The sequence below is a fragment of the Mobula hypostoma genome, chromosome 14 (genome assembly GCF_963921235.1).
Source record: "Mobula hypostoma chromosome 14, sMobHyp1.1, whole genome shotgun sequence".
In the NCBI taxonomy this organism is placed as follows: Eukaryota; Metazoa; Chordata; class Chondrichthyes; order Myliobatiformes; family Myliobatidae; genus Mobula; species Mobula hypostoma.
The window spans coordinates 51,547,213-51,572,335 of NC_086110.1; the positions used below are offsets into that span (position 1 = coordinate 51,547,213).

Below are 25,123 nucleotides of genomic sequence, written 5' to 3' on the forward strand. Positions count from 1 at the left end.
CGGCCCCCCGGGACCTCCGGCCGGGCGACAGCTCCGCCCGCCGGCCCCCCGGGACCTCCGGCCGGGCGACAGCTCCGCCCGCCGGCCCCCCGGGACCTCCGCCCGCCGGCCCGCCGGCCCCCCGGGACCTCCGGCCGGGCGATAGCTCCGCCCGCCGGCCCCCCGGGACCTCCGGCCGGGCGATAGCTCCGCCCGCCGGCCCCCCGGGACCTCCGGCCGGGCGACAGCTCCGCCCGCCGGCCCCCCGGGACCTCCGGCCGGGCGACAGCTCCGCCCGCCGGCCCCCCGGGACCTCCGGCCGGGCGACAGCTCCGCCCGCCGGCCCCCCGGGCCCTCAGGCCGGGCGACAGCTCCGCCCGCCGGCCCGCCGGCCCCCCGGGCCCTCCGGCCGGGCGATAGCTCCGCCCGCCGGCCCCCCGGGCCCTCCGGCCGGGCGATAGCTCCGCCCGCCGGCTCCCGGGCACTTCCTCTCGCGCCGCCCCATCCGCTCGTGCTCAGCGTTTGCCAAGATGGCGTGGAGGTGCGTGTCGAAGTTGCGAGCGGCGGCTTCTCTGTGCTTGCACTCGGCGTACAGGACGGTGCGAGTCGCCGGACAGCCGCGGAGCCTGAGCACAAAAGCGGCTCTTCTGTCCGGTGCGTCTCCCTCTTGCAAATCTTCGTTGGGAGGGAGTAGGTGCGGGGAAGGGGGACAACAAACAGCAAGTTAGCGGACCAGTAGCTCCGCGAGGAAAGTCAATACTGTATGCAAGGACGCTAACACGATTGTATTTAAAAACTCAACCAGAAAGTGCAGGAAATATATTATTGTTTGCAGAAGTTGGGCTGGGAATCAGTATATTTAATGGTTTCTTTATGTGGATTTTTTTTCAGATATTTTCCTAATTAGGGCTGGCGGGTGATGAGGATTAAACTGAAAAGCCAAGTAATGGGTCCGGTCTCTTGTTGGCCAAGTTGTACGCTGTTTGCTGCATCTTTGGAAAGAGGGGTTGAAAGTACTAATCTTAATATTTTTTAAAACTTACCATGTCATCGAAGAAAACGTTGATTTAAAAAAAATAATCAAATACGTTAGTGACATTTGGAGGTACGTTGAAAGCTGATTATTAAGCGCAGAGTTTCTTTGAAAATTCTTAGTATCTAATGCAATCTGGATGCCTCCACAGTCAAAACCAGTTTAACACACGTTTCGTAATTGTTGAGGACATCAAAGTTGGATATAAAAGCACAAGGACGTTTATTAATAGTTTAGAGACAATTCTGCCCAAATCGATGAGAAACAGCCCATCAAAAGCTCTAAATAAACAAGGATTTACATTTTACTAAGATGAGAACTAGTTAAAAACTTTCCAATCCGTAATTGACCGCAGAGCAAAGTTTCAAAACCCTCTTAAATGAACCGGACACGTCAATAATTGACCAGGAAAGCATTTGTACTGTACAAGAAAATGACGCAGAATAATACATAGTGAGATGGGTTATATAATATTACAGACCTAATGAAAACATGGAGATGTGAATGATTTTTATTAATGCATGAGGCAATCCACAATCAACCAAATTGCTAGATTTTCTTTCACAAGTAGGTAAATATCGCGTTTAATTCATCTAAGCAATGGCCTTCCGTTTAAATTACTGTTGATAGCACATGTGATTATGGAATGCTGTTCTAACTTGTTGCTGGAATTATGCTAATAGTATATCGCCATGTGTTCATGAAAATAACAGTAGTAACTGGCAAATTTAAGGGAAATTGTTGAAAGCCACAAGTTTGTGGAAAAGGAAAGTTTTTTTTAGCAAATTGATCTCCAGGCTGGTTGGAGGTTGGTTTTGGAAGTAATTTACAATTATTTGCTGGACGGACAACTTTTGGTATTTGACCAGCTGTATTCATTTGTGTAAGTAACCAAAATACAAAAGATAAATGATTTTGTGGGTAAAACATTCATCTTCATCATAAACTCGTGGTTCTGTTGCCTCATTACCAACTTTGACTTTGATCATTTTACTCCTTTTAATTGAGCAACTTCGCTGTCAAACTAGCCTTGCGATAGTTTCCTGCAGCTCCAAAGTCTTGAGTTTATGCTAATCCACAGGTTTGGAAACGTGTAAGAGCAGAGACTACACACAAGAGACTGCAGATGGTGGAATCTGGGGAAACATAGTAAACCACTAAGAAAACTCAGTGGGTCAAGCAGCATCTGTGGAGGTAAAGGGATTGTCAATGGTTTGGATTGAGATCCTGCGCCATGACGAAGAGAGAAGAGGGGAGATATAAAGCAGTGAGAGGGAGGAGTGAGGCAGGGACTATGAGGCAGTCAGTGAAAGCAGATGAGGAGGAGGAGGGTGGGCAGATGGAGGAAAGAATGAGTCTGGAAAGGAGAGGTGGAATTGGAAGTTTCTTACACCTCACATTGCCTGACCCACTGAGTTCCTTTAGCAGTGCCCCCCACCCCAGAGTACACCATTTACAGTCTCTTTACTTTCAATATTTATCTTGGCCTTTTAAAAAATATATATTTGAAATATAAACTTCCCATATTACATTGAAAACTGTTAGTGGTGTTAGTATTAGTGGTAATGCTGTATAACTGGAAATAATGAAATTCTAACTTGATGGGCTTACATGGCAATCCACTTTATGTGGATATAGACATTTATAATTGGGGGGTTGGGGAACAGTGCAGGAAACATTTACAAAATGTTTTATACATAAACATATATACGTTTGCATTTTTTAGTGCAATCTTAGATACTAATGGAGTCCTTGTATTTTGTTTTGGATCAAAATACTTCTATACGGCAGCCCCTCCCTTGCCACCCACCAATCCTTCAAACAAGGAACCATTAGTGCAGTGCAGTCACCATTGTAATGTTGGAAATAAAGTGGCTATTTTGTGCAGAGCAAGCTCCCACCAAGGTATTGTGATAGTGACCAGATAATCTGGCTGTGGAATGATATTGACCATGGTACTTAGCATGCAGGACACCAGTCAGTATGCTAATTTTCTGATGAAGGGTCTCAACCCAAAATGTTTAACTGTTTACTCTTTTCCACAGATGCTGCCAGGCTGCTGAGTTCCTCCAGCATTTTATGTGTGATGCAGATTTATGTTGTACTGTATTTAATGCATGTACAACTGAGACCATTCAAAGTAAATTCATTATCAAAATACACATACAACCTGATATTCATCAGAATCTCAGCTGAAAATGTCGACTCTTTATTCTTTTCCGTAAATGCTGCCTGACCTGTAGAGTTCCTCCAGCATTGTGTGTGTGTGTTACTTTGGATTTCCCGCATCTACAGAATCTCTTGTATTCATGAAAAGTGTATTGGTTAGATAGTGTGCCATAGAGGTTATTTTGGAATAGTTTTGACTTATTTGAGGAAAATTGAAGGATGGAATACTAACGTGAGTAACTAGACAGAGCAAGGAATGCTGAATTGATAACTGGCAGGAACAAGGCATTTACTTTGTTATTTCTGAACAAATCTATCTGTTTGGGGGCCAGATCTTGAGTGTCAATGCTCTTGGAGGAAGATGCATTCGAGTGAATAAAACCAAATCTGAGAGTAGTTTGGTGGAAAGTTCTCACTTAAAGTCCTCCAATGTGATACCTCTGATTCTAAATAGATAAAGGTACCAATATGGACTATTGACCAGGGCTTTTTAAAAAAATTTTGTGTTGTCGGTAGGGTGAGAAATTAACTTGGATTTTTACTTTTGAATAGCAATATATGCAATCATTTCTTGTGTGGTCTTTAAGGTATAGACTTCTACTAAATGGGAATAGTGAAAGTAAGAGGTCATCACTTGCTACTATTTTCTTTAGACAAATAGGGCTGCTGGCTGATGAGTCTCTGAGAAATCCCACAGACTGGAAAATTGTAAGGATGTAGAAGCTTTAGGGAGGAGACAGAGAATACTCACCAGGATGTCACCTGGATTCCAGAACATGCCACAAGAGGAAAGGCTGAGTGAGCTGGGGCTTTTCTCTTTGGACTGAAGGGAGGAAGGAGAGACAAATTGTTGGAAGTGTATTAGAATATAGGAGGTATAGATGGAGTGGGCAGTAAATGCCTTTGACCCAGGGTGGCATTGGCCAATACTGAAGGACATCAGTTAAGGTGAGTGTAGGAAAGTTTAGGGGGATATCAGAGGTCTTTTTTTTAAACGGAGTGAGTGGCAAATATCTGGAATGCACTGCTAGGGGTGCTGGTAGAGACCGATTCCATAGGGACATAGAAGAGATTCATTTTGGAACATGGATGTTGAAAAAAAAATAGTGTTATGGGTTGTGTAGGAGGAAGAGGTTAGATTGATCATGGACTAGGTTTATATAGGTCAGCACAGCAGAGTGGGCAGAAGGGCCTGTAATGTGCTGTACAGTGCCATGACTAGTGACTGTTTTATAATGTCATTGTTTAAGATGGAGAGAAAGAGAAAGTGGGAACCAGTTAGTGTTTAATTAGGGGGGAAAAAAACTGAATCCATTACGAAGAAGGTAATAGTACAGCGTTTACAATGCTCAATTGTTTTATGATAGAGTCGGTGTGGTTTTATGAAAGAGAACGATCAGATTTGCTGATGTTGCAGAGATTGCGGATTAGCAAGTTATGAAGAAAGATTGAAGCCTGCACAGCTGCGTAGGGATAGTCTTAGATTTAGAATGGGAATCAGATTTATTATCGCTCACCTGCATCGAGACATATGTCTTGAATCATGTCCATGGCATTCTCAAGGACGAGGGTGAGCAGCCAAGCGTCTTGGTACATATTGGTACCAGTGACATAGCTGAGGAGGTCCTAAAGAGAGATTTTAGGGGGCTAGGTAGAAAATTGAGAAACAGGAACTCCAGGGTGATAACCTCTGGATTACTGCCTATTGAGGGTAAGAATAGGTTGATTTGGCAGGTGAATGCATGGCTGAGGAATTGGTGCAGGGGGTAGGAGTTCAGATTTCTGGATCATTGGGACCTCTGGGGAAGGTATGACCTGTACAAAAGGGACGGGTTTCATCTGAAGATGGAAATCGGAGTGATAGTGCTGAAGCTGAAGTAGTTGGTTTACAAACAGAGGCAGTGTCTAGTGAGGCTACTAGCAAGGAGAGGCTAAATTGCAATCAACAGCATGAGTTGCAACACAAAAAGCGGACAAAATCGAAAAGGCTGAAGGCGACTGAAGTTGTTATATTCGAATGCGCATAGTTTACGAAGTCAGGTAGATAAACTTGTTGCAGATTCAGATTAGCATGTATGATGTAGGCATTGCTGAATTGTGGCTGAAAGATTAGGAGAGTGGACAAAGAAGTGGCAGATGGAATAGTGTTGGGAAGTGTATGGTTATGCACTTTGAGAGAAGAAATGAAAGGGTTGCCTATTTTCTAAATGGAGAGAAAACAAAAAAATCTGAGGCACAGAGGGATTTGGAAGTCCTTGTGCAGGCTTCCCTAAAAGTTAATTTGCAGGTTGAGTCTGTGGTAAGGAAGGCAAATGTGATGTTAGCATTCATTTCAAGAGGACTAGAATATAAAAGCAAGGATGTAATGTTGAGATTTTATAAAGCTCTGGTGAGGCCCCACTTGGAATATTGTGTGCAGTTTTGGGCCCCTTATTTCAGAAAGGATGTGCTGAAACTGGAGAGGATTCAAAGAAGGTTCACAAAAATGATTCCAAGATTAAATGGCTTGTCACATGAGCATTTGATAGCTTTCCGCCTGTATTCACTGGAATTCAGAAGAATGAGGGGTGACCTCATTGGAACCTATTGAATGGTGAAAGAGTGGATGTGGAGAGGATGTTTCCTGTGGTGGGAGAGTCTAAGACCAGAGGACACAGCCTCAGAACAGAGGACATCCTTCTAGAACAGAGATGAGTGATTTATTTAGCCAGAGAGTGGTGAATCTGTGGAATTTGTTGCCACAGGCAGCTGTTGAGGCTAAGTCTTTATGTATATTTAAGGTAGAGGTTGATAAATGCTTGATTGGTCAGGGCATGAAGTGATATGGGGGGGCGGGGGGATTATGACGGGCGATTAGGGCTGAGAGGAAATATGGATCAGCCATGATGAAATGGCGGAGCAGACTCGATGGGCCAAATGACCTAATTCTGCCCTGTATCTTATGGTGATCTTTATTGTTTTTGTGGCAGCAGTACAGTGTAATACATTTAAAAATTACTAAGTTACAATAAGAAATATCTAAATGAATTGTGCAAAATGAGAGCAAAAAGTGACAGTGTTCATGGTCCATTCCAAAACCTGATGGGATTTAAATGTAAGAATCTGGCAAATAGGACACAAAGAATGGAAATGTGAGTTGGAGAATAATAGTGTTTTTTTTTCATTTAAATGCAGTGAGACTACAAAATATGGTAGTCAAAGGAATCTGGGAATCCTAATACATGAAACACAAAAGTTTGGCTTGCTGGTTACTGTTGGCCTGTCTTCTAAGAGATGTGGAGGGATGGCTTGATGTAATTTTAAAGGGTTCCCTGAGAGCACAACTAGAGTACTGCACACAGTTATGGTCTCCGTATTTGTGCATTGGAGGCAGAACACAGAACGTTCATTAGGTCTGATTGTTGGGGTGGACGGGTTGAAATATTAAAGGGGATTGAGCAGTTTGAGTATATACTCATTGGAGTTTGGAAGAATAAGATGTTAAGCATGTAGTATTTTGATGGAGCTGGATAGAGTGGATGCTGAGAGAATATTTACCATGCGTGTTATTCAGAACTAGGGGGCATGGTTTCAGAGTAAGTACTTGCATGGAGGATTGTGGGTTTAAGGAAAATTCTAACTGAAAAGCTATGGGGATGAGTCATTGAGGTGGGGCGGACAGATACTTGAACTACAAAGGATAGGGTGGAGAAGTAAACTTGAAGGTCTGATTGGCCCTGATTCTGCTTGTGTTCATCTGCAGAAAGAAGCTGTGTTGTAGTAGGTTGGAAGGCTACTTCCTGTTGTGAGCAAATATGATCTTGTGAAGACGATTTTTTTTAAAAGAGGCTGCTGGGAAGACCAGCATCAATTGGATTGCTAACTAGACAATTAAAATTGAAAAGCTTCATTTCAATTCTTGCAGGCAGATTCACTGTTAACATACAGTCTGCTTGGCTTAAATAGTTTGGGTTGATTTTTCACTGACATCTTAATTATTTTATTGAGATCCGGCAGGGAATAGGTCCTTTTGAGCCCCCCCCCAGCAATCCCCTGATTTAACTCAAGCCTAATCATGGGACAATTTACAATGCCCAATTAACCTACTAACCAGTATGTCTCTGAATTGTGGAGAGAAACCAGAGCACTCAGAGGTAGCTCGCGCAATTACGGGGAGAACGTACAAACTCCTTACAGGCAGTGGCATGAACTTGTTGGGACTCTTCATTTTTTTTTATCAGATAATTCAAAAGTAAGAAAAAGCTGTTGAATTATTACAGGAGTACTTTTAACCAACTAATCTGTACAGAATCAACTGTCTTGCTGGAGATAAAAGAAAAAGCTTAGATATGAACCAGTATCGGAAATCGATTTCTGGCTCAGCACTTCATGGTGTCAATAAGTGTCAGATTTCTTTTGATATGCTTTGCAATCTCTGAATGACAACCTTTAGATTTAAAAAAAAAGTTGTTTTATTCTATGTTGGCTGATTATGTAAAAATATACCATTCCAGCTCGCAAGTTTACAGACAAACATGAGTGGGTAACAGTGGAAAATGGAATTGGTACAGTGGGCATCAGCAATTATGCTCAGGTGGGTAATTTTTAATTTTATTATTCAGAATAATTCTTAGTGTATGAGCCTTAATTGTTCCTGGACTTGGGTCATTGCTCAATTTGATGTTGCACGATCAGCTTATCCTAATCAATTTTCAGTTATCTCTTGGAACAAGGTTCACTTAAGAATTAGTACTTTAGGTTTTGTGACTCCTTTGTGCCAAGTTGGTGTAATTTGCCATTGTGTGTATAAGTTTTATTGACATAAATACGGACATACACAGAATAGATAATTTCACATAGGTATGTTGACATTGCAAACTTGTTAAAAAATAACAGTGAGTTGTTAATCTATGAATTAATATTGAGACCTTTACTTATGGTTGATTGAAATGTGATTTTTTTTAAAATATAGAAATAGTTTGGTGCTAAATATTGCTTTTGTTAGGGCACTGCCTGTTTTTTTTTTACTTTGTAGCTTACAGGGGCTGTTATTGGCAGTGCCAATATTACCACTGAGCTGCAAACAAATGACCTTGAGCAGAACAATTTACATCTTCAACTTAATTATTGGACGAGTTACAGGGGAGTTGGGTGGAAAAGTATTCCTCAGTGAGCAGTGGGTATCTTGAACACAACATGAAAGGGAGGCAGACAGCCCCATTACATTTAAATTGTACCTGGATGGTCACTTAAAGAACTATAACCCATAAAGCTGTGGAGCAACAGCTGGAAAATAAGATTACCTTAATTCACCCCATTTCAGTTAGTACAGATGTGATGAACCAAATAACCATGTTTCATAAATCCGTGACTGATTGAATTGCTGTTTGAAGGGGCAGAATGGGGTGGAGCTGTGATTTTGCTTTTGGCTTTATCACTCACTAAAAGCATAGAGTGAGTAAAAAAAAAGCTGAGTCTTGTGTCTGAAGTGGTGAAAGATGTGTTCAGCTGTAATACTCAAAGGTGGACATTAAAATGGTTGAAAGCATTGTTCCAGATCTAAATTTCTCGTTTAGATTGTGTGCCAGAATAACTAGTTGTTTTCAAAATGAAGTGAATATTTTTAGCAAAGAATCTGAAGATCATGTTGTAGAAACAAGGAAGAACAATGGTTGAAGCAACAATAATTGAAGCACATGATGACCACTTAGTTCATAATGTTTATTCATGTAAGGCCCACACTTTTCAGTGCTGGCAGTCAGCTGATATTGTTTGCTTAAGTGCCAGGAACCTTGGTATTTTATGCAGGAATGTCCCCAAGCTTGCCAGTTGCTGTTTTGTTGTTTTTGTTTTATCCTGTCCCATGCTGGATTTGGGAATTCTTCTCCACTAGCCTCAGTGAAAGAGAACAGCTATGAGGGACTGAAGTCCATGGTAGGATTTTATCGACTCTTCAAAATAAAATACTAAAGGTTCGTGTGCTATAATATAACTTCTGATAACTTAGAAAAATTTTTATGTTTTAAGTTTTGTTTGGAATTATTTTAGTGCACGCTACAAGATTGTTTGGTTGAGCAGAATCTGGCAGCTCAAGGTGACTTCTTTTAATGTGTCACTACAGGTCAGCACTGAGCAAGCTTGGGAACCTTGCTGCTAGCAACAAAATTTAGGCCATGATTACTTCCCTTTTTTGTTAATTTTTCTTCATTATTGCTTATTGTGCTTTCTATTATATGTGGATACATATATATATGAATTACACTAAAATCAGAGGGAGCCCTGATTTGGGGGGAGGGGGATTAATTTAAAAATCATCAGTTGAATCTCTTGGCCAGTTTGAAAACTTTTAATTGCGTGTTAATGAACCATTGAATGTTCCCAAGTGTAGGGTAGATTTTTTTACAGTATGACTTTTTGATCACCTTGCTTTGTTAACAAAATTAGAAGTAGCTTTATGATTTCTGCTAGTTGCAGATTTACACAAGGTTGATGAATCTGCATGAGCCCTCTCTTGTACCTATAAAGTGCTCATCCTTAGTAACCTTTTTATTCTCTCGTCTATCCCATGAGCCTGACACTTTGATGCTATAACTCTGTACAAGCATCTTTTGCCCCTGGTGTCACCTCTGAGTTCATTACGTGGACGAGGTTAACTCTGCACTCTCTCGACCCCAATTGTACTTAACTGCCGACCACCCAGCTTGCCTTCCCGGCTCCCATCTCAGCTGACGCTGCAAAGACCCATATACCCTCCTCCACCTTTCTAAAGCACAAAGATCACCCTTCATCATAACACCAATTCCTTGATCTTTTTAGCCTCTAACTTCTGCTCCCATCTTTGGTTTCTCTAAGATCCGTGATCCAGTTTACCTCCCACATTTCTTACACTTCCAGTTTTGAAGCCCTCGGCAACGTCAACAATAATAACTTGCTCTGCTCTTGCTTTGTAGAGCATCTCAAGGTGCCAGATGGCTTGTGTGGCTTGCTAACATCTGGGTTTGTTTGCTCTAGCTGAATATTGGAAAGTTGAAAAACTAATTCTTAAATTCCTGCTACAAATGTAGTTCCCTTGCAACTGAATGCACTGCTCTCTGTGTGGTCACTATTTCTGGATGGATCAGACTTTGCAACCTTGACCTTCACTGAAGCATCCAATGCGATGTTATCTTTATCACTAAGACTATGCTTGTACTTCTAACACCATCCATTCCTCCATTACTTTGTCGATGAAACTTTTATCCCTAAATTAACTTTATTGGAAATCAGACCAGTATTGTAGTGCCCTCCTGACGACTAATAACCAAGATCTTTAAAAATGGCAAATGTAGTTCTTTTAAAATTTTGCTGTCCCACCCCAAGCTAACACCAAATATAGCTTAGTCGTCATACCAGGTCATCCATTGTTGCCTGAATTTAACTTTTTTCATCCTCCTGTTTAATTTTCTTCTGTGAACAGTGTTGGGATAGTTCTATCAAGTTTATTAATATTTCTGTTAGAATGTTTATTAAATACATTACCATTTTAACAAAGTATGAGGATTTATTTACGTTAGTTAAAACTTTTGTGAAGATACAGGAATTTTTTTTTGGCTGAGAACTTGAGAATTGACTGCTAAGGATCTTGGTGAACAGTAATTTGGACTGTTTTTGCTTTCAGGAAGCATTAGGAGATGTTGTATATTGTGGTTTGCCAGAAATTGGCACAAAATTGAACCAACTGGGTGAGTACTGATTTATTTAACACTTTCTTAAGCTTATTACCTGGGGAAAAAAAATCTTTATAACAAGACTGAGTTTGTGGAAGTCAAATCCAAGCAGGATACTACAGCTAGTCAAAGTGGACAATAACTTCCCAATACCTAACTGAAGAGGAGCATCAGGAAACTCCTCTTTAGTTTCTTGTTATTGATAGAACAAGGCAGCTTTGGACAGAGAAATACTGAAATACAGAATAAGGAATAAGTCATTGAAAGTAAATTGGTTTACCAAATTTATCAAGTAATTGCAGAGTAATTCTGTATTGGCTCCAGATTCAGCAGTCTTGATTTTAATATTTCCATGTTTTTAATTTAAATCCTTAGATGGCCTATCCTACCTTTCTTCTCTCTCTAATCACGTTCTGCACTAAGAGGTCTAAGGTAGTATCAATGTTTTTTGCCTGGCCCCCTTTCTTTCCCAGTTACAGCTGTGCTTCTGTGCCGAGGCCCTCACTCTGGAAATCTTCTCCAAGCCTCACTGTGCTTCTAAGTGTTTCTTCCTTTTAAGACATTCATTTCAATCTACTCCATCACCTCATGTGGGTTAACTCAATGTACTTTTTGATTAGACTCATATAAAGCAGCCAGGGATGTTTATTAATGGTAAATGTAATTTTTATATATGACATGAACTTGCAGAGCAAGTAAAGGAGTGAACTGATGGACATGTTTGCACTTGCTTGGAGCAAGCTGCTACGTTGAAGTAAATTGTCCAAGTGCTGTTTGTGCATAATGTAATAATCTGTTTCCCTTCAACAAACAGCAAAGGAAATGTAAGTGGCTTTATGCAAGTCCCCTCTGGCAGCAATTGAGCATGGTACCTATACAGAATATCCATTGAATCAATATCTGTTTATTGTACAAATGAGTAGAAATGAGGAAAGGAGCTTAAGCATACATACGTTAGAGTCATGAAGGGTTACAATGTGAAAACAGGTCCATTGACCCACTGGACTATGCTAGGTAACAAGTACCCATCTATACCAAATCCACTTTCCAGCACTTGGCCAGTAGCTTTTGATGCCATAGAATTTCAGCTGTTACCTAAAGTGCTGATCCCTGCTTCCATTAGCTCCTCAAGATTTCAGCCAGCCTTGTGGGTGGGGATGGGGAAAGAGGAGGAAATCTGGTTCAAATTCCCTACTACTTAGCTTAAATCTATGACCTGTTGCCAAAGGAACTTGTGCTAAACAGAACTGTTTCTCACTATCTGCTTTTCTATACCTCTCATAATTTCAAATAGCTGAATTGGAATTTAAGGGGCTGTAGCAGCCTTGCTTCGTTTAATCTGCATGAGAGCTCCAGCACAGCTTCCAGCAGCTCCAAGTAAGAATAACTGTATACTGAACTTAGTGGAAAGTTATTGCCAGCCATGTTCAATGCATATATTAACAAATGAACATTTGAATTTTTTAGTGATCAGTTCTTAAAATTACATTAAATGTTTTTGGAATATTATTGTCAGTACTGTGCAAAATATATTGTGTTGCTATTTCTTTAAACATTTTTTTCCTCAGATGAGTTTGGTGCCCTGGAAAGTGTGAAAGCTGCTAGTGAACTATATTCACCTCTTACTGGAGAAGTAACTGATATAAATAAGGCTTTAGCTGACAATCCAGGACTAGTCAATAAATCTTGTTATGGAGAAGGTATGTGAACTGTTAGCAAAAAGCTTTTGGCTGCAAGAGTTTGAAGTTTTTATTTTGTTTATACTACTTTGTGATTTCTGAACAGAAGTGGTAGAAAGGCCATCCATAAATTATTGGGTGGGGTGTGGATAATATATTTGTTCGGTATTGTAATTAGTATGAATTTGTTTTAATTGTTTAAATATTGATTTGGTGTTATTACACCAGAAATATATTCAGGGATTAGTCCTGAGTGAAAGTATTTTAGCTAGTTCTTGAATCTGCTTCATGTCCTGTTATCTGTGCTCAGATTACCTCCAAAAATTTTCACAGAGCAGCTAACTCTAATCATAAACATGAGAAAGTCTGCAGATGCTTGAAGTCCAAAGCAACACTCACAAAATGCTGGAGGAACTCAATATGTCAGGAACATCTATGGAAACAGTCAGTGTTTTGGGCCGAGAGCCTTCTTCAGGTCTGTAATGGAAGGGGCAAGATGCCAGAATAAAAGCAACACACATCAAAGTTGCTGGTGAACGCAGCAGGCCAGGCAGCATCTCTAGGAAGAGGTATAGTCGACGTTTCAGGCCGAGACCCTTCGTCAGGACTAGTCCTGGCCTGCTGCGTTCACCAGCAACTTTGATGTGTGTTGCTTGAATTTCCAGCATCTGCAGAATTCTTGTTGTTTGCCAGAATAAAAAGTTGGTGGGGGTGGGGAGGGAGGGTGAGAAGGGAAGGAGAATAGCTGGAAGGTGATGGGTGAAGCCAAGAGGGTGGGAAAGGTAAAGGGCAAGAGAGGAAGGAATCTGATAGGGGAGTGAGCATAGGAGAAGGGAAGGGGGAGGGGACCAGGGAGAAGTGATAGGCAGGTAAAAAGAAATAAAAGGCCAGAGTGGAAAATAGAAGAGGGGAGCAGAAGGGGAAAAAAAATTACTGGAAGGAGAAATCTATATTTTTGCTGTCAGGTTAGAGGCTACCCAGATGGAATAATCTACAGTATTCCTGTGTGCATTAGAGAGGCTTTACCAGACAGTGTTGGGTAATAATGCCAATTGTTTGTCAATGTGTATGATTTAAAGTTCAAGGCCTTTAACTTGTCCATCCCTTGATTCAGTAATTTATTTTCCATCCCTAAAGCTCCTGTCAGTTTCATGGCTGGATCCATCATCCCAAAACTACTGCTTCACCCTGACTTCATGATTTAATCCTGCATGAACTTGGACTTCTTTCAGACCATTTTCTATTTTGTATGTCCTTTTCCTTCAATTTCCATCAGCACTTGAAGACAACTATTGACCCCACATTTCCAGAGGACATTCAGTATAGTCCATATCCAGTGCTTTAAAATGCTTTGTTCTTGCCTCTGTTGCTCCTCCTTTTCCTCATTTCTCTGAACCATGACAGAATTCAGAGATTCCTCACTTAAACACATAATTGTTTATTTCTAAGACCCAGTTTCTCCCCGTATCCTAAATTGATCACAGAATCCCAGTGCTCTGGCTATTCGCTCCAGTAGCTAATTCTGCTCTTAGCCTTTATTGTTTGTTATACTTTATACTTTATTGTCACCAAACAATTGATACTAGAACGTACAATCATCACAGCGATATTTAATTCTGCGCTTCCCACTCCCTGGATTACAAATATTAAAAATAGTAAAAATTACTAAACATAAAAATTTAAATTATAAATCATAAATAGAAAATAGAAAAATGGAAAGTAAGGTAGTGCAAAAAAACGGAGAGGCCGGTCCGGATATTTGGAGGATACGGCCCAGATCCGGGTCAGGATCCGTTCAGCAGTTGTATCACAGTTGGAAAGAAGCTGTTCCCAAGTTTGGCCCTACGAGTCTTCAAGCTCCTAAGCCTTCTCCCGGAGGGAAGAGGGACGAAAAGTGTGTTGGCTGGGTGGGTCGTGTCCTTGATTATCTTGGCAGCACTGCTCCGACAGCGTGCGGTGTAAAGTGAGTCCAAGGACGGAAGATTGGTTTGTGTGATGTGCTACGCTGTGTTCACGATCTTCTGCAGCTTCTTTCAGTCTTGGACAGGACAACTTCCATACCAGGTTGTTAGCTAGCTCTTAGTTCCCTGATTACATTCAGGAGCTTTTTTTTAGTCAACGATAATTCAGTCATCTGAAACTTTCCTGACTTCCTACAACCCTCAAACTTTACTGCATTTACTACAATTTTAATTCTGTTACTGTCCTGAAAATCAATCAGATCACACCTAAATTATCTCACTTTTAAAAGATAGTTGCTTGTATGTGTAATCTTTCCCAGTGTCATTTTAATAATTCTGTGCAGTTGCAAGATATGCTTTTTAATCTTTGGTCCTGCAGAACAGCGAGCGCATTTAGTTTAGTTTAACCTGAGCTTTATTTAGTTGTAGTATTCCCTAGAATTCTCAGTGTCTATCCGGAAGGACCTTCATTCCATTAACCTCTTAGATTATTTTCTTCACTCGTCTTCAACATTTACATAATCTAAGAAACCCAAAGTGTTTTTCAATTTCACTGCTTCTGATCTAAGCTTTACAGTGTCAATCTTTTTTTTCCAATTAAAATGAGGGGCTTGTGAGGCAAGGGAGAAGGACACAGTATTTCCAGTTTCAATGTAATGACCCCACACTCATCTGCACTGAAATCTATTTGATCCAATAATGCTTAACTTATGAATTTACTGCTTCCATCTGCAGCAACTACATTGTGAACAATATTTTATCATCACCAGACATAGGCATTCCACACCAACATCCAAGCTGTTTTGGTACTGTGAATAATTGTGGTTCCACACTTCAATTTGTGTACCTGCCCATTATCTCCCATTCCCCAGCCAATTTCCTGTCTAGCTTAACTATTTGCATTCCATCCTGTGAAATTTATTCATCAATTTTATGAGGGATTTTACCACCTGCTGTCAGGAAATTCATATAAATAAAATCCATTGACAATTGCTTCACTATTTTTGTCCCTTCAAACAATTTGATTACATTTGCCATGCACTTTTTGAAAGTCTCTGCAGTCTAGTTTTGATCTGCACAATATTTTCAGATTCTGGCTGATTACCACCACCTGCTTTCCTCAGCTGATAAAAGGAAACTGCTCACATTTGAGCATGACTTGAGGGAAGTACTGAAGGTTGAAAGGGCACAAATTATACGGTATAGAATATAAAAGTAAGGATGTAATGCTGAAGGTCAGAGTATTGTGAGCAGTTTTGGGCCCCTTATCAAAGATAAGATGTGCTGTCATGGAGAGAGTCCAGAGGAGATTAATGAGAATGATCCCGGAAAATGAAAGGGTTCGTGTTTGTATGATAAGTGTTTGGCGCCTGAGCCTGAACTCGGAGATTCGAGGATGCAGGGGAGATCTCACTGAAACCTATTGAATATTAAAAAGCCTAGATAGAGTGAATATGGAGAGGATGTTTCCGATAGTGGGAGAGTGTAGCACCAGAGGGCACATCCTCAGAGTAGAAGGACATCCCTTTTGTACAAAGATGGGGAGGAATTTCTTTAGACAGAGATTGGTGAATCTGTGGAATTCATTGTCACAGACAGCTGTGCAGGCCAAGTCATTGGGTATATTTAAAGTGGAGGTTGATAGGTACTTGATTAATAGAACATAGAACATAGAAAAGTATGGCACAGTACAGGCCCTTCGGCCCACAATGTTGTGCCGACCCTCAAACCCTGCCTCCCATATAAGCCCCCACCTTAAATTCCTCCATATACCTGTCTAGTAGTCTCTTAAACTTCATGAGTGTATCTGCCTCCACCACTGACTCAGGCAGTGCATTCCACACACCAACCACTCTCTGAGTAAAAAACCTTCCTCTAATATCCCCCTTGAACTTCCCACCCCTTAACTTAAAGCCATGTCCTCTTGTATTGAGCAGTGGTGGCCTGGGGAAGAGGCGCTGGCTATCCACTCTATCTATTCCTCTTATTATCTTGTACACCTCTATCATGTCTCCTCTCATCCTTCTCCTCTCCAAAGAGTAACGCCCTAGTTCCCTTAATCTCTGATCATAATGCATACTCTCTAAACCAGGCAGCATCCTGGTAAATCTCCTCTGTACCCTTTCCAATGCTTCCACATCCTTCCTATAGTGAGACAACCAGAACTGGACACAGTACTCCAAGTGTGGCCTAACCAGAGTTTTGCAGAGCTGCATCATTGCATCGCGACATTTAAACTCTATCCCTCGACGTATGAAAGCTAACACCCCATAAGCTTTCTTAACTACCCTATCCACCTGTGAGGCAACTTTCAGGGATCTGTGGACATGTACCCCCAGATCCCACTGCTCCTGCACACTACCAAGTATCCTACCATTTACTTTGTACTCTGCCTTGGAGTTTGTCCTTCCAAAGTGTACCACCTCAGACTTCTCCGGGTTGAACTCCATCTGCCACTTCTCAGCCCCCTTCTGCATCCTATCAATGTCTCTCTGCAATCTTCGACAATCCTCTACACTATCTACAACACTACCAACCTTTGTGTCGTCTGCAAACTTGCCAACCCACCCTTCTACCCCCACGTCCAGGTCGTTAATAAAAATCACGAAAAGTAGAGGTCCCAGAACAGATCCTTGTGGGACACCACTAGTCACAGCCCTCCAATCTGAATGTACTCCCTCCACCCCGACCCTCTGCCTTCTGCAGGCAAGCCAATTCTGAATCCACCTGGCCAAACTTCCCTGGATCCCGTGCCTTCTGACTTTCTGAATAAGCCTACCGTGTGGATTAGTAAGGTCATCAGAGGTTACAGGGAGAAGATAGGAGAATGGAGCTGAGAGGGACAATAAATCAGTTATGTTGGAACAGCAGAGCAGACTGAATGGGCTGAAAGGCCTAATTCTGCTTTTGCTTTGTGGTGGGAGATTTGAAGGAAGTACTGAAGGGAGATAGAGCACAGAATGTACTGTGCATGAAGCAACTCTCATGGAGTTATAGAGCACTACAGCACAGAAACAGACCCTTTGGGCCATCCAATCCATGTTTGCCTGGTTTTCCACTTAGTCCCATCTACCTGCACATGGACCATAGCTCTCTATACTTCTCGCATTGATGTATCTATCGAAACGTCTCTTAAATATTACATTTGAACCCACATCTAGCCCTTCTGACAGTTCATTCCACACTTGCACCACCATCTGAGTGAAGTTGTTTTCCCTTGGGTTCCCCATAAATATTTCACCTTTCTCCCTCAACCTATGACCTTTACTTCTTGTCACAGCCATGGTGGCATAAAGGTTAGTGTGACACTATTGCAGCTTGGGGCAATAGAATTCAGAGTTCGATACCAGCGTCCTCTGTAAGGAGTCTGTATGTTCCTCCCTGTGAAATGCTTGACTTTCCCCTGTTTGCTCCGGTTTCCTCCCAAAGTCCAAAGATGTACCAATTAGTAGGTTACTTGGTCATTGTAATTGTCCCATGAGTAGGCTAGAGTTAAATCGGGGGTTGCTGGTACCACAGCTCGAAGAACTAGAAGCGCCTGTGCCTCGCTGTATATCTAAATAAACAAATAAAATAATTTCACACTACCTCGGGGAAAAATCTCTTGCAAGATTGGATTTGCAGGTGGTGAGCTAAAAAACAGGAGGAAAATCCCTACTTAATCTTGTCTTTACCAATCAGCCAGTCACAGATGTTAGATCTGTTAGAGGCAATTCTGATGGGAATAGATTCATCGCAATAATTAGGACACTCCGTCATATTAAAGTGGACAGAACAGATTTGTAACTTTGAACTCAACACTTGTAAACCCAATTGTTCTGCCATGATCTGTAAAACTTTGACTTGGCATCCGTCTCACTCTTAACATTAATATTTATCCAGGGCCAGTAAGAAGTGTTTACCAGGAACAGCAGTAACAGTAACTAAAATTGGGGTGCCAGCCAGAAGTACTGGACTCTATCCTTGCTAAATAGCAGAAGCAACAATCAGAAATGAGTGATTCCAACAACCAATAAGTAAGGTTAAACATTGAGATCCTGCTAGTTAGTTGTTACTTGTACTGAAAATTGAAATAGCTAACTGAAGTAGGTTCTATGAACATCCCCATCAACAGTAGCTTAGTGGTTAGCACAACACTTTACAGTACTAGCGACCTGGGTTCAATTACCGCCACTGTCTGTAAAGAGTTTGTGCACTCTCCCTGTGACCGCGTGTGTTTCCTCCCCACAGTTCAAAGGCGTACTGGTTAGTAGGTTAGTTGGTCATTGTAAATTGTTCTGTGATTTGGCTGGGGTTAGATTGGGAGTTGCTGGGTGGCACGGCTTGAAGGACAGGAAGGGCCTATTGCACGCTATGTCTCAATAAAAAACAAATAAACTACAATATCAATTACAGAAGGTGAGGCTCGATCATTTGCAGCTGCCTTCAGTCAGAAATATCAAGTGGATGATCGTAATACTGTCCTACTGATGTTTCCGTGGTATCTGTGAAACCCGTTATCAGCAAGCTTGAGTTGCTTAGTTGATAACTAAAATTGCACTTGAGACAACAGAAACCGATGGTTTCAACAACATCTTACTTGTAGTGCTTGTGCATTAGAACCACCATGAACTCTTCCAGTTCAGTTGTAACACTTAGAAAGCTTTGACCTTAAGCATTGACAATTTCCATCCCTGTCCTCCCATGTTGCCCGAGATCTTCCAGCTTCAGATTCAGGCAGCTGCAGTTTCTTTTAATACCTTTCCTTAGGGGTTTCAGCCCAAAACATCAACTGTTTACTCTTTTCCATAGATTCTGCCTGGCCTGCTGAGTTCCTCCAGTATTTTGTGTGTATTACTTTGATTTCCAGCATCTGCACATTTTCTTCACACTGTCTTGTGTCCAATTGTTAGTTACGCCCCATTCACAGAACAAATACAACTGAATAATTAACATTTTATCGTTATAATCTCAACCACAGCAAAATAATGGAAATTGATGCCAGATCTACCATTGTAAGCCTTGTGCTCACAAATAACTGCCAGTGAAAATAGTGGGGGGGTGGGGAGGAAGCTATGAAGAAACTGCAGGTGTTAGAATAACGCACACAACAATGCTGAGTAACTCAGCAGGTCAGCTTTTATCAATGGATGGAAACAAACAGTTGGTATTTCAGACTGAGACTTATGTCCCTGCAGATACGGGAATTTAAAACAAATCAGAACATGCTATAAATACTCAACATGCTAAGTTCAATATTAACATGACTTATTCATTGGGGCTGGATTGAACAGCTGGAACTCCCTATCTAATAGCACCACAGGAGCATCTCCAAAGGATCCATAACAGTTTAATAAACAGAGTTGGGACAATGTGAAGTGTAGTGACAGAAGGTGTTGATGATGCTCACATTGTTAACTCACCCTCTTCTACCATTCACTATCATTCTTGTTGACTATAATATACTGTGGTCCACGTATGACAGCACTGCCTACCTATTGCAGCAATCACTATCATGTCATACCCTCCTAATACAAGCAACACACACAAAATGTTGGGGGAACTCAGCAGGCCAGGCAGTATCTATGGAAAAGAGTAAACAGTCTACGTTTCAGGCCGAGACCCTTTGTCAGGACTGGAGAAGAGAAAAGCTGAGGAGTAGATTTTAAAGGACAGGGAGGGAGCAGAAGCGGTGAGGGCATGGCACTGTTGATCAGAGATAGTGTCACGGCTGCAGAAAAGGAGGAAGACATGGAGGGATTGTCTGCAGAGTCTCTGTGGGTGGAAGTTAGGAATAGGAAGGGGTCAATAACTCTATTGGGTGTTTTTTATAGACCACCCAGAAGTAACAGGGACATCGAGGAGCAGATAGGGAGACAGATTCTGGAAAGGTGTGATAATAATAGGGTTGTCGTGCTGGGAGATTTTAATTTCCTAATTATCGATTGGCATGTCCCTAGAGCAAGGGGTTTAGATGGGGTGGAGTTTGTTAGGAGTGCTTAAGAAGGTTTCTTGACACAATATGTAGATAAGCTTACAAGAGGAGAGGCTGTACTTGATCTGGTCTTGGGAAATGAACCTGGTCAGGTGTCAGATCTCTCAGTGGGAGAGCATTTTGGAGATGGTGATCACAATTCTGTCTCCTTTACCATAGTATTGGAGAGGGAGAGGAAAAGACAAGTTAGGAAATTGTTTAATTGGAGTAAGGGGAAATATGAGGCTATCAGGCAAGAACTTGGAAACATAAATTGGGAACAGATGTTCTCAGGGAAGTGTACGGAAGAAACGTGGCAAATGTTCAAGGGATATTTGCGTGGAGTTCTGCATAGGTACGTTCCAATGAGACGGAATGGATGGTAGGGTACAGGAACCGTGGTGTACAAAGGCTGTTGTAAATCTAGTCAAGAAGAAAAGAGCTTACGAAAGGTTCAAAAAACTAGGTAATGATAAAGATCTAGAAGATTATAAGGCTAGCAGGAAGGAGCTTAAAAAAAATTTAGGAGAGCCAGAAGGGGCCAAGAGAAGGCCTTGGCGGACAGGGTTAAGGAAAACCCCAAGGCATTCTACAAGTATGTGAAGAGCAAGAGGATAAGATGTCAGAGAATAGGATCAATCAAGTGTGACAGTGGAAAAGTGTGTATGGAACCGGAGGAGATAGCAGAGATACTTAATGAGGACTTTCCTTCAGTATTCACTGCAGAAAAGGATCTTGGCGATTGTAGGGCTGACACAGTGGACTGAAAAGCTTGAGCATGCAGATATTAAGAAAGAGGATGTGCTGGGGCTTTTGGAAAGCAAGGTGGATAAGTCACCGGGACTGGATGAAATGTATCCAGGCTACTGTGGGAGGCGGGGAAGCAGATTGCTGAGACTCTGGCAATGATCTTTGCATCATCAATGAGGACGGGAGAGGTTCCGGAGATTGGGAGGGTTGCAGATGTTGTTCCATTATTCAAGAAAGGGAGTAGAGATAGCCCAGGAAATTATAGACCAGTGAGTCTTACTTCAGTGGTTGGTAAGTTGATGGAGAAAATCCTGAGAGGCAGGATTTATGAAAATTTGAAGAGGCATAATATGATTAGGAATAGTCAGCACGGCTTTGTGAAAGGCACATAGTGCCTTACAAGCCTGACTGAATTTTTTGAGGATGTGACTAAACACGTTGATGAAGGTAGAGCAGTAGATGTAGTGTATGTGGATTTCAGAAAGGCATTTGATAAGATACCCCATGCAAGGCTTATTGGCATGGGATCCAAGGGAACATTGCTTTGTGGATCCAGAACTGGCTTGCCCACAGAAGGCAAAGAATGATTGTAGACGGGCCATATTCTGTATGGAGGTTGGTGACCTTTGGTGTGCCTCGGGGATCTGTTCTGGGACCCCTTCTCTTCGCAATTTTTATAAATGACCTGGATAAGGAAGTGGAGGGATGGGTCAGTAAATTTGCTGATGACACAAAGGTTGGGGGTATTGTGGATTGTGTGGAGGGCTGTCAGAGGTTACAGTGGGACATTGATAGGATGCAAAACTGGACCAAAAAGTGGCAGATGGAGTTCAACCCAAATAAGTGTGAGGTGGTTCATTTTGGTAGGTCAAATATGATGGCAGAATATAGTATTAATGGTAAGACTCTTGGCAGTGTGGAGAATCAGAGGGATCTTGGGGTCCAAGTCCATTGGACACTCAAAGCTACTGCGCAGGTTGACTCTGTGGTTAAGAAAGCATACGGTGCATTGGCCTTCATCAGTCGTGGGGTTGAGTTTAGGAGCCGAGAGGTAATGTTGCAGCTATACAGGACCCTGGTCAGACCCCACTTGGAGTACTGTGCTCAGTTCTGGTCGCCTCACTACAGGAAGAATGTGGAAACTATAGAAAGGGTGCAGAGGAGATTTACAAGGCTGCTGCCTGGATTGGGGAGCATGCCTTATGAGAATAGGTTGAGTGAACAAGCAACGGAGGATGAGAGGTGACCTGATAGAGGTGTATAAGATGATGAGAGGCATTGATTGTGTGGATAGTCAGAGGCTTTTCCCCAGGGTTGGAATGGCTACCACAAGAGGGCATTTTAAGGTGCTTGGAAGTAGGTACCGAGGAGATGTCAAGGGTAAGTTTTTTTTTATGCAGAGAGTGGTGAGTGCATGGAATGGGCTGCCGGCGACAATGGTGGAGGTGGATATGATAGGGTCTTTTAAGCGACTCCTGGACAGGTACATGCTCAGAAAAAGAGCGGGCTATGGGTAACCCTAGGTAATTTCTAAGGTAGGGACATGTTCGGCACAGCTTTATGGGCCGAAGGGCCTGTATTGTGCAGTAGGTTTTCTATGTTTCTAAAGGTGAGGTGGGGGGGGGGGAGAGAATACAAGGTGATAACTGAAACCTGAAAGGTGGGGTGGGTGAAAGTTGATTGGTGAAGGGCTGGAAAAGAGGGAGTCTGATACAAGAGGACAGAAAGCCATGGAAGAAAGAAAAGGGGGGGAGGAGCACCAGAGGAAAGCGATGGGCGAGCAAGGAGATAAGGTGAGAGAAGGAAAGGGGATGGGGAATGGTGAAGTTTGGGGGGGGGGCGTGGGGGAAGAGCTTTACCAGAAGTTTGAGAAATTGATGTTCATGCCATCAGGTTGGAGGCTACCCAGTTGTCCTCCAACCTCAGTGGAGGAGGCCATGGATAGACATATTGGAATGGGAAATAGGTGACCACTGGGAGATCCCGCTTTTTCTGGCTGACAGAGCATAGGTGCTCTGCGAAGCGGTCTCCCAATCTACATTGGGTCTCACCACTATACAGGAGGCCAATACAATACTTAGTTGTCATTCATTCAGTGATTTACTTTGCACAGGTGTGTAAGGAGTGTTTATTTGTAATGTACACCTCAACATATATTTCTGCTTCAATGTTTGGCACTGTGAACATTACCGTAAGTTCTATGAACTATTATTTGTTTTAATGGAGGCTGAAATTTCTGCAGAAGAAATAAATAGCAATTTTTTAAAATTATCAACGGTTTTTATAGGTTGGCTTATTAAAATGACAGTGGATAATCCTGCTGAAGTTGATGAGCTGATGGATGAAGAGGCTTATGAGAAAATGCTGAAGTCCATGGAAGATTGAGCAACCCTTTTTTCCGAGCAATACATATTGCACATTTGTTCCTGTGTACTTTAGCAGTGGAAGTGGATTGTGCACCAATATCCCAGGTTTAACAAGCAAGAGTAATATATAAGGAGTGCATTTCGATGGGAGCCTCTTAAATTAGACATTATAATGGAAATAGATGAGATAGATGAGAATGCTTAAAAAACATCAAACTGACACTTGGCCTACACAATCCTACTTGTGATATCTGAGCAATTGAAGAATGATATATCAGCTGTAAATTTTAACTATTCAACTATAGATTGTAATTAACTTCAGTTTATACTCGATACAATGAAACTGGTGAATAATGTTTGGAATTGGTCGCCATGACACTGAAATCATGACGCAGTCTGTCTTCGACCAGTGAATGCATCTTCGTGAGTTTTTTTAAATTTTCGGTTACTGTGTCCTTCTGAAAGCCATATTGTTCAATTTGGAAATGGCCTTGTTTCTTGCCATTTTTCTACAGATTAAACTACAATTTAATGGCGGTCAGTTATTGTGTAATAAAACTAACCTAAATGGAAAACTGCACAGCTGTTGTGTCTTGTGGTTCAACCAGCACTGTAGAGGCTGTACAAAGTCTTCCCTTGTTTATTTTGTAAATTATTTTGGTTCATTTGTTTCTGAATGCAACATCTTTTCAAAGCTCAAAGTATATTTATTATCAAAGTGCTTGTATGACACAAATACTTCCCTGAGATTCATTTTCTTGTAGGCATTCACAGTAAATACAAAAAAAAACAATAGAATTGATGACAAATCGCACACAACAAAGGTGGGTAAAGAGCCAATGTGCAGAAGGCAACAAACTATGTAAATACAAATGAGAACAATAATAATTAGAAATACCGAAAACGAGTTGTAGAATCCTTGAAAATGGTTGAGGAATTAATTCGGTGTTAAGGTGAGTAAAATTAGCCATGTTTGTTCAAGAGCCTAATAGCTGAAGGGTAATAAATGTTCCTGAATCTGGTAGTTTGGAAACCAAGGCTCCCGTACCTCCTTCCCGATGGCAGCACCGAGATCAGACCTGGCCTGGATAGAGGGCCTTGATGATGATGATGATAGATGCTGCTTTCTTGTGACAACAGTCCTTGTTGATGTGCTCAATGATGGGGAGGGATTTTCCTGTGATGGTCTGGGCTGTATCCACCACATTTTGTAGGCGTTTCCATTCTTGGGTATTGGTGAGTCCGTACTAGGCTGTGGTGCAACCAGTTTGGATACTTTGCATTTATATAAGTTTGTGAAGCAGCAATTTAGACATCTGCATATATTTTCGGAGAATAATAGGACCAGTAATGTAAATTGGAAATTGTTATGTGTGCCTATGTTACGCTGTTTGCTTAATTTTCTTATTTAGGCATTTTTGTTTATAAGTATCATCCAGGATGCCAAATTAGGAGACCACAACAGAACTGCAACAGAATTCTGGCATAAAGTAATTTGGCTGCTTCCGACCGAGAGGATCAAAGTAAACTTTGCCTTTGCTTAATACC

General features: G+C 41.7%; 1 protein-coding gene across 1 annotated transcript; it reads left to right on the top strand.

The window, feature by feature from the left end:
- Positions 1-472: 472 nt before the first annotated feature.
- On the top strand, positions 473-24,171 carry LOC134356288 (glycine cleavage system H protein, mitochondrial-like). Its single transcript, XM_063067126.1, has 5 exons — positions 473-633; positions 7,675-7,754; positions 10,818-10,881; positions 12,435-12,566; positions 23,497-24,171. The coding sequence occupies exons 1-5, from the start codon at positions 510-512 to the stop codon at positions 23,592-23,594; spliced, it is 498 nt and encodes a 165-aa protein (XP_062923196.1). The 5' UTR covers positions 473-509; the 3' UTR covers positions 23,595-24,171.
- Positions 24,172-25,123: the final 952 nt, after the last annotated feature.

Coding starts and splice junctions, on each gene's coding strand:
- LOC134356288 (XM_063067126.1), top strand. CDS start 510: ATGGCGTGGAGGTGCGTGTCGAAGTTGCGAGCGGCGGCTTCTCTGTGC. Junction 10,882..12,434: donor CACAAAATTGAACCAACTGG/GTGAGTACTGAT, acceptor TTTTTTCCTCAG/ATGAGTTTGGTGCCCTGGAA. Junction 12,567..23,496: donor TAAATCTTGTTATGGAGAAG/GTATGTGAACTG, acceptor CGGTTTTTATAG/GTTGGCTTATTAAAATGACA.